A 10,258-nucleotide genomic window follows, 5' to 3' on the forward strand; every position below is an offset into this window, starting at 1 on the left:
GGCGTCGCGGCCCTGCCCGGCCGGGGGCCGGAGGGGGCGGGGCAGAGCCACGCCCACCGACGCGGGGCGGGGCCTGATCCGCGCATGCGCCGAGGGCGCCGCCGCTCGAGACTACGTGTCCCAGCGTGCCGCGCGCACGTGGGAGAGCAGCGGGGCGTCCTACTTGTCCTTAAAGGGACAGGCGCGCGCGCTTTTGCATGTGGCGACACCCCTCCCAAGCACCTGCGCGCACGGAGGAGGAGGAAGGCGGGGGCTGAAATCAGACAAGCAAACGCGCCGACGGGAAGCGAGAAAACGGCCCTGCCCCGAGCGGAACTCAAGCGCCAGGCCCGTGCTCCCAGCCGGGACGGGGGGGGGTGGGGGAGGCGCACGTTTCCTGCCAGAAGCTTCCCCGAGAGCACCGGAAGCGGTTGTTCCTGCTGCGCGCCCACGTGGGCGGGTGGGAGCGCGGGCGCGGCGTGGAGCAGCGACGTGGTGCGTCGGCTCGGACCCCAGGTCTACCCGCGGCCCCTGCCTCGGCCTGTGCCCGCCCGTGATGGCCCCCAGCCCAGGCCTCCCCTCGCGGGCACCCCCCCGGAGCGCTGCACCACGCGGGCCGGCAAGAGTCGTGCTTCGTACTCAGTCACTCGTAGGCGGGTAATACGGCTACATCAGCGTATTTCCAGTGGAAATAGCAATCGTGCTGATTTGGAAGGACTTCTTTGAGGTGACTGTGCTGGAGTTTTTGAAGGGCTCTTGGCTGGAGGCTCGGCTGCAGGTTTTCTGGAGTCTCATCTGCTTTCTGAAAACGAGTGTCCCAGGACGTTTGGGCAGATGGGCGATGCAGCAGACTTGTTCGCTGGCACGGCGTCCAGTCTCATCGAGCGCCATAAAGTTGATACTGACGTCAGGAAGTCAAAACGGTGTCAACTCATAAACGTCGTAAGTGCCGGTCATTGTAACTTGAAACGTCTTAAGTCGAGGACTGCCTCTATAAGTGCTTTTAGTCCATGGGTTAGTGCTCATAGTCCATACAAATGACCCCAGAGCAGAAGAAGATGGAAATGGTGAAGAGCTCTAACTGCACGCGAGGTGTAGCACAGGCAGGCAGATGCGGGAACATGGTCAGAAAAGAGGCGGCACCGTCCTGATCTGTTCTTCTTGGATTGTATTTCTCAACTAGCTCCTCTGAGTCTTTTGGATGCGGCAGGATGCAGGTCTGAAAAATAATGATCTGCTTAATTATCTGTAGATGAAATAGTTTCTCTGACTGTTCCAGCAGAAAACTAAAACTGATGCAGTAACTTTGGTGTGTCTCATAGCCGAGCTTGGTTACCCCGCTGAGTACAAGCTACTGCCTGACTGGACTCTCATAATTTTGGGGTTTTTTTCCTTCTTTTATTCCTTTAGGCTGTGTGGCCACCCAGCGTGTCCACAGGTGGTGGGTAGTGGAATGACCTTCAGGGAAGGTTAGCTGTGAAATAAGCAACTGCAGGCTCCGCCAGGATGCGAGGAGAGCGGATGGCAATGCTTTCTCTCCTGAAGAGCCACACGCATCCTTTGACAGTACTACTGTGACATGGTGAGTAGAGGTCGCCACTGTAATAAGCCTGCCCAGCCCCCAGCCATGGGTCTGCAAGGTCTCAGTGCTGAAGCAGGTGAAAGATGTTATAACTCAATGGCTGTAAAGGCTGTAGTGCAGTGGTTCCCAGCCTTGTTTTTCCCCCACGCCCTGCTGCTGGGAGTGGAGCATGGGGGTGAGGGAGCTCCTGGCATGCAGTGCAGCGCTGCTGGCATCGCCCCCCACAACCCTCATTTGGGTCGCAACCCAGGGTTGGAAACCAGTGCTGTAGCGGAACAAGATCCCCAGTTGTCTTGGCCTCTTTGCCATTGCATCAAAGTCCTACTCTGTTAAGAGCTGCATGGAAGCTGATGTGCAGCAGCTTCTCCACAATAAAAAGGTGTCTTCCATTTCCTTAAGGCCTGCTGGTAAGGCAGATGTTTCCCCTTACAGTGCTGTTACTTATCTGTGGCTTTCAAATTAAGTCTCTAAAGTGCTATATGTACCTTGTCCAGAAATAATAAATAGAACAGAAAGGGACTTCTGTATTAAACACTGTTGGCTTCTGTTTTATAGCAAGCAGGCTTCATTTTCATCACTTAATTTTTCCAAGTGACTTTTCCTGCATTTGTACAGTGTATAAGAGTGCAAAGCATTTTTCTCCCTAAATACTTGTCTGGTATCTGTCATTAGTCTGTTCCTCTATTTGAATCCCAGCTCAACCATGTGGCTTCACCGTAGGCCTACTGCTACACCCACACCCATCACTTGCAACTGACTCCTGTTAACATTAGAATGTGTAAACCTGTGTTTAGCTGCAACTGTACTGGTTAGTAGGATTGCATGGCTGTAACTACCAATGGATTTGGATATAAAGGATGAACGATGTCAGTTGGCACCTCAAAATTCCTCTTTATTGTAATGACATAGCCATGAAATTGTGACCTAGAGAAAAGACATTAAGAATAAATGTGTGACTTGCTCCTTTTGATAGATATAAAGACAGGCCAGCGAGGTGGTGCTTAAGTGAAGGGAATAATGAAAAAAACCCCAAAACTGCTTAATAGGGTATTTGACTCTTGTAAAAAGTTTTTAGAACAGGGCTTAAATTCTAGACCGGGTACATCCAATTGGCTCTCCTAGCGAACACATGCTAGTTAGACGCTCCTAATAATTTCTGTCTTTGCAGCTCCAGAAGTTGCCTCTTCACAGACTGCTGCAACACTGAAAGAATAAGATCACTTGCTCTTCTCTCAGTCTCTACCTGCAGGGAACCTTGTCTCTTCCTTCAAAATGCCAACTCTTCATCCAGGTACCAGCATGCAAGACCATGGATTGGGGCTTCCACATCTCCCCTCACTACCTGAAGAAACCAGAACCCCAGAAAGTGGGTCTACTGTGATCCACTATGAAGACCACTAAAGAACTCGCCAAAGCTAGCCATCTACCTCAGACTTGTGGGGCTGATTCTATTTGTTTCAGTGCCAGAGGTAAAGGTCATCGAAAAGCCTTACTACCCTGAGCTGGCATTTACTCAGGTTTCCTGTGAAGCCTGTATAATCTTTTTTCTAGATAAAAACCAGGTGGGGATTTGCTGTCCCAGAACACAGCCCTGCAAGTCCAGGTTAGAGGAATTTCGCCATATGTACAGTTCCTCCTTTTAATAGCCTGGTTTGCTTTACTTTTCAGAAATGACTTCAGTCAAGCTGCAATCATGTTGATAATTGGTTTAGGCATAGTGAAACATTATGACCTTGCCCCTCCTTCCTACTTATCCCCATTGATTTAAAGCCCAAAGGGGAATTTTAACAGTGCTGGCTGTACTTTGGCAGTGCTGGCTGGCCTGGCATACATGACCACTCTTCCAGAGAAGCAATTAAGTAACAGAGACAAATAAGAGCAAATGAAAACATAGCAACAACTCAACAGAAGAGACTTGTTACATGTTTCTGTATTGTGGGAATACAGAATAGTGGGAATATAATGTTTCACCTCCTTCCTCTTCCAGCCTAGAACCTTAACTGGAAAATGAAAGCCAGCAATATACAAAGCACTGCATTTGAGATCAAAGTCAGGCGAAGAAGGACTTGCATCTGGTCACCATTAAGACCGTTTTCAAGACATACACACCTTCCCCAAGTGAGGTTTTAGGATGCTGCTCCAAAACAAGTCTTCAAATTGAATTGCTCAGTTTCAATATTAAAGTAATGATGGGGATAGGTGGTTTAACTAAAGTGTGACAAGTTCTGCAGCAGGAAGAATGAACTCATAGCTTTTATAAAGATTACACATCTTTTGGAGAAAAGCCCTGTTTGTTCTTCCCGAGTGGCACAACACCTGCAGTGTAGGTACTATGTACTGTGACTGGAAAGAACGCCTAGTCATAATATATTCAGCAGTTTTTCTGGAAATGCTGGCTATGAATTGCTCAATGCAACAGGTAAAAGCAACTCTTCCTTTGCCCAACTTCAGCTGAAGAGAAATCAGAGTTATTGGTAATTATGAGGTAGTAATAATATAATGTATGTAGACAAACGGTGTCAAACTGAGATCAGCACTTACCTCAGGAATGTCAACTAAATGTTGTTAAAACTACTTCTGTTTAAAAAAAAAAAGGACAGTAAGTGGACCTTCTCTAAGATGCCTCTTGTAACAACTACGTACTGGCTTCCAACACAAAGATCCTTTTCATTGAAGTTAACTAAGGACCCAATCCGGGCTGAACATGCACTTCAGGGTTAATCACTCCCCTCCCCTCCTTCCCACTAACCTTAGCTAAAAAAGTGCGCTGGAACAATGAGCGCTACTCATAAGGTTTGGCAGAAGGCTTGGGGCTCCGAGCCTTTTTTTTTTTGTAAAGGAAGCTAGTTGTTTGTTCTCCTGCATGAGCTGAGCAACTGTTCTAGGCTGGTCAAGAGAATGCAGATGTACTAAGTGGCAAACTTCAGCCCTACATCCCAGGTGTTCATGTGTCTTCTCTTGCCTCTCATTCCTGTTACAGCCAGTGAGAGCAGAAATTTGAAGTGGGGGAGGGACTATGTACATGCAGGTGCACATGGTACAAGAAAGTTGGGAATAAGTGGGTATTTAAGAATGAGTTAAAGCAGTTTTACTAAATGCTGGTTTCCAAGGGAATAGAGGGAAATGTTCACTACTGTAAGGACTGCACTTTATTAAAGTTACTTCCCTACACTAGTTCTGCAACTGTAAATTTCCATGTTCCTTCAATAGAGCAAAGAGTCTTTCACTTCTTTTTTAAATAAGGGAGTTAAAATTAGGGTTCCAATCACAAGGACTTCAAAGACTTATGACTTACCCATTCTGACACAAACACAATAACTTGAGAAACCTGTATTTCTTAAAAATAGCAACCATGAGTCCCAATTCCTGCAGAATACTGGCTGCATACTTCAGACTCCAGGATTTTCATTTAAAGTTTTGTTAACATTTTTGCACCTTTAATTACAGGGTTGCCTCTGGGAACAGAGTTCATGTCAAGCTTTCTTATGGAGGAAGTAAAGTGGAATTTGCAAACAGGCACACAGAAAGAGAGACCAATAAATTAAGCCAACATTACCCAACTGAAATCTGACAGGATCATAACACAGAAAGGCCAGGAGTTTTAAGTTACCTGACTACAAAAAACCCCTTCTCTCTTTCTCTTCTGGCTTTTCAAAAATTGGGCAGTACAGAGACAGGGCCTGGTATGTACCTCTCCACCAGTTCCTGTACGACCAAGAATGTATTACTGCAACAGTCATTTAAAGCACCTTCTATCCAATGATCTCACTACAAGAAAGGAAACAGGAACTATTTTATTTTAGAGGCAAACGTGTACATTTTTCTAGTCACTCTTTGACTTGTCAAAAGTTAGAACAAAGTTTTCCTTAAGAAAGTTTCTCTCATTTTAGATGATAGCAGCAGCAATGTTATTTATTACAAAAGCTAAGACAATTCCATCATGAGAGAGGAACACGAACATTATATAGAACTAACTAAATTTACAGCAGTTTAACCCAGGTGAGATGGTTTCTAAACTAAAGAAACACAAAATAAGGATTTCTGATGTCTGACATTAATCCTTTCTGAAGTAAAAGTATCCAGAACCATTTAAAAAAAAAATCAGAGAAGCAAACACTCCAATATAGAGCAAACTTCAGCATATGGTGTTAGTTGTAATGTTGTGCAAGTAGGTGAATTCTTAACTACTTACTACATCAAGTGTAGGCTTTTATTGTTATGAACTTATATTGCACAGGCTGTCCATGGGCTAGAAACAGTGACTGTCCCTCCATCTACAAAATGCCAACTTCCAATTATGCTATATTTTTTATGGTGGTTTTGTGATGTAAAACAGTGTCCAGAGCAAGTTCTGACACTCTCCTTTGGGACACATTATTTGAGTCCCAAGACACTTATCCAATGTATGCACACATACTACAACACTACTGCATGATACAGGCATTTCAAGTACTGGAATTTTTATTAAATAGGAAAACTTAAGTTTGGATTTGGTGTCAAACTTACATTTGCTAAAAAATAAGTATTATTATAATTAATAAAAAGCTTTTTTCAAGCTAAATATAGGACCTTCAAGATCATGGTGAAATGAAAAGACCAGTAATATTACTTTAAAATTGAACAGAGCCAACTTCTAATACATGGGCCCTTTCTGCTTCAGCCTGGAAAAGGCATGGTTGCAAAATTAGAGGCATCATTTGGAAGTGGGAAAAGAAAAGTATTTGGGTATTTGGTGTTACCATGTGTGGGTGTAGGTAGATACTTTAAAAAAAAGGGGGGAAATGAAGGCCAAAGGTATGGACATGATGCAATATAGAGGAGAGGAAAGATGGCCTCAGTGATACCTCTCCAACAGCAGGAACTAAAGGATGTTGGGCTTTATTGAAGGACAAATGAAGAAGCAGACTTGGCAGTCACCTATCACCACATCCTTTGTCCAGAAAGTCTAGCACAGTAAAATTCACCTCCAGTTGATTTTTAGTTTGCATATTCAGCAGTAAAGATATTTCCCATTAGCTCTTCCTGGTACTTTCTCTGCCACCACTTGAGCAGTGCGGGAATGGCTAAGCTGCTCTTTGCTTCAGGTACAACCTTGCTGCTTAAAAGGAATCTAGGCTTCAAGAGCTATGCATGGTTCTAGCTTTGCCACATCACAGGGACACCAAAGCATTGGACTGCCCCACCAATGTTATCCCAGGAGGAAAGATCATCTTGGGGGGTGAGACTGCTTTGCCAAACAGTTCCACGATTAGCTAGCTTATTTTAGTCATTTCCCTCTAGATTGTATTTCATGAAACAGTCTATGGACTGACTGGTTTTAATCTTGAGGGAAATTAATCCTTTTTTGCCAAGGAGAAGCCCTACAGCCCACTTGAGAGTTGCTCTTCCATCCGTTCCACAAAAGTACTCGGTGGTGGGTGAAGCCCTGGGCAAAGAAACACGAAGTCTTATCTCAGAAGAGCCAGATGTTCCTCCTTCCTCTGCAAGTTCCCCAGACACCACCTATTATTTCAGAGCACTGCCACGCCTCCTTCGCAGCGGCTGGTGATCATGTTGGCTATTTCAGTCCAAGCGTCTAGATGAGGGTTATAAACTTCTACGGTGTCAGAGGTTACTGGGGCAGCAAAATCATGACTGGAAGCTCGACCTCCTATGGCATACAGAAGTCCATTTACAGCTACCACGCACACTCCAGCTCTTGGCACCTTCATCGATGCAACTTCAACCCACTTCTCCTGAAGAGAGAAGAGAGGAGGAGAAAATTAAGCAAACAGCTATGAGGATAACAAACCCCAACTCCCCAGAGTAAGATTAAGGCTGAAGTATCTAAAATGACCACTTAGTATAAATTTATTACTGTAATCATGTTTGAATCTGTGTCCACAGCACCTTCCATCCTGAAACATCAGAAAACATTTTACAAAGATGAGCTTGATCCCTCTGAGAACAAAGTTTGTGGGAAAACTAACAAACAAACAAATTCCCAGGCCATATGCCATGTGTGTACGTTACACATTCACCACCAAGGGGATTCAGACATCCCTGGCATAGCACACCTTTTGCACACTGCACAGCAGAAGAACACAGCAAGGCAGAAAATGAAAGTATATCATCCACTGCGAATTCAATGGAAATTTAGGGAATAAAAAATGTAAATGCCCACAAAAGAATTAGGTAACACACCAGTGTTGCCTAGACTACTCTACAAAAAGTACCATAGAAATCATATTTAGTAACTGTAGCCAGCACCTGTTTTACATCTCATCCAGGAAATGGAACCTACAAAAACAGCAATGATATCTATGATCACACTGGGACACTGATGCAGTATTTACTGCAGAAGAAAAAGTGCCACCTACTGTCCAATCAGCAACAATCACTCTGGGGCTGGTTTTAGGATAAATGCCATACCTCGTTAACTTGCATCTGGGGTAACCTACTGGATATTTTATAGAAAAACTGCTTCCCTCTCTCATTTTTAGTAATCTGTAATGGATCTATTTACTGTAGGGTAGTGAACTTAAAATTACCCAGGAGAACTTGAGTTTTCTTTTCAAATGCTACACGATTGAGGTTAAATTATTGAGATCAGCTCCCACAGTGTCCTCATGGTCAACCTGGGAAAACGCGGCCTCAACTACTTCACGGTCTGGTGGCTAGGTAACTGGCTCCCTGGCGGGACCCACAGGGTATTGATTGATGGAACTGAGTCATCAAGGCAGATGGTGACCAGTGGCGTGTCTCAGGGTTCAGTACTCAGACCAGTGCTCTTCAACTGTTCTACTGGATTCATGTATTATAAGCAATCTGGCAAACTTTGCTGATGACACCAAACTATGGGGAAGTGTGGTGACGCCCAAAGATAGTCTGGCAATACAGGCTGACCTGGACAGGTTTGTGAAGCGGGTGGACCTCAACCTGATAATGTTCAATACAGAGAAATGTCAAGTGCTCCACCCAGGGAGAAATAACCCACAACACACTTACAGGCTCAGCAGTGGTAGGCTTGTCAGCACCACAACTGAGTGAGATGTAGGTGTCATGATTGACAACAAAATGAACATGAGCCACCAATGCAATGCCACAGCTGGCAGAGCTAACCAAACACTGGCATGCATCCACCGAGGCAACTTGCACAAGGCAATCCTCCCAGTCTGCTTGGCCTTGGTGAGACTGCAGCTGGAGTACTGCATCCAGTTCTGGGTGCCGCACTTCAAGAAGCATGTGGAGAAGCTTGAGAGAGACCAGAGGAGGGCTACACACATGATTCGAGGCCTCCAGACCAAAAGGCATAAGGAAAGGCTGAGGGACTTTGGGACTGTTTAGCCTGGACAACAGAAGACAGGGTTGGGGGGGGACTTTGTGGCAGCCTCTAAGTATATCAGGGGTGCATATCAGGGTTTGGGGGAGCTTCTAGTCACCAAGGCCCCCCAGGGCAGGATAAGAAACAATGGGCACAAGCTGACTGAAGATCACTTCATGCTAGACATAAGGAAACCTTCTTTACAAGCAATGTGTTGAGGGGTTGGAACAGCCAGAGGTGGTACAGTCACCCACTCTGGCGATCTTCAAAAAACATCGTCTTATCCCAGCAGTCTTTCCTGCCTGCGTGCAGAGGGCTGGACCCAATGATCTGTAAGGTCCCTTCCAGCCCCTAACAATTATGAAACTATGACTCAGTAGATCAGCAAGAATCTCAGGTCCTGATAGAATAATAGACACTGCTCTCAGGTCCCCAGAAGTTTCCATTAAAATTACTGACTGCATGAAGTTTATTTTAAAATGTCTGTCTGAATTCTACTCGTCTTCCCCACCTACGTAATGTCCAAGATTTAAAACAGTAACAAGGGTAAACTGCCTACTTAGCATCTTTATCCATAAAATAAACTGAAATCATGTTTCCCAAGTTCCCTAGCCTACCTCTTCAAAGCAGTATCTTTCCACAGTAGCAAGTGCTTCTTGAGTCTCATTCCACCCTCCAACAGAATAGATACTGTCGTTGAGGGCAGCTACACCAAGGTATGCTCTTCGGGTGCCCATTGGAGGAAGCTCAGACCAGCGTTTGGATCTCGGATCATAGACTTCAACAGAACACAGTTCTACTTCATTGCTGATGCCCCCAACAACATATATTTGACCTGGAGAGACAGGATTTCCTCTTATTAAGTCTAACAGTAAAACATGACAGACATCATAATGCAACTGCTTGAAACCAACAAAGCAAGTTTTGCTTTATCTTGCACAATACTGATTTCCTTCTCGTCTTAAAAATTAGCTTAGAGCACAAGCCAAGATCCTGTAGTTGCTCAGAAGTAGCCTACAGAAACCATGAATTTCTTGGGTTAAACAATGGATCTTTGGTCAAAGCAGTCACTGACTGATTAAGGGTATAGTGGAAATTTTAGAAGATGGCAACCCCTTGGATGAATGTTAATAAACATCTGCATTCAGACCTCACATGCGACACATTTGGCTTTTGAAACTTTTTTTTTTTTAAACCACAGACTGTGTAATATAAAAATACAGCAACCTTGAAAATACTGGACTACTTCTTCACCCTAGGAAAGCTATTTAAAGTCAATTCAAAGGCTAATTGACAGAGAATGGAAGAGTTTTCTGAACTGATTTATTAAGTATTGTCTCTTAATTATATATTTGTTAGAGGACTGCAGACCTTTATGTACTCCAAATTCTACA

At 44.6% G+C, this 10,258-nt stretch overlaps 2 protein-coding genes across 2 annotated transcripts in view; one reads left to right on the plus strand and one right to left on the minus strand.

Moving 5' to 3' along the window:
* Positions 1-2,952: 2,952 nt before the first annotated feature.
* Positions 2,953-6,423, plus strand: TMEM69 (transmembrane protein 69; the record flags this gene model as incomplete). The annotated part of the gene is given in 4 exon segments (XM_019530621.1): positions 2,953-3,114; positions 3,116-3,196; positions 3,198-3,299; positions 3,301-6,423. Coding segments are annotated over 4 exon segments (441 nt in total), but the record flags the coding sequence as incomplete, so codon positions are not given.
* The window catches only part of IPP (intracisternal A particle-promoted polypeptide), a 16,057-nt gene continuing 10,182 nt past the window's right edge, over positions 4,384-10,258 (minus strand). Inside the window, exons 6-7 of the mRNA XM_019530622.1 lie at positions 9,482-9,791; positions 4,384-7,296 (exon numbers count right to left, since the gene is read on the minus strand). Of these exons, the coding sequence (XP_019386167.1) occupies positions 7,072-7,296; positions 9,482-9,791 (535 nt within the window). The 3' untranslated portion in view covers positions 4,384-7,071. The remainder of the gene's footprint in view (positions 7,297-9,481; positions 9,792-10,258) is intronic.

The sequence above is a fragment of the Crocodylus porosus genome, unplaced genomic scaffold (assembly GCF_001723895.1).
Source record: "Crocodylus porosus isolate Cpor-Errol unplaced genomic scaffold, CroPor_comp1, whole genome shotgun sequence".
In the NCBI taxonomy this organism is placed as follows: Eukaryota; Metazoa; Chordata; order Crocodylia; family Crocodylidae; genus Crocodylus; species Crocodylus porosus.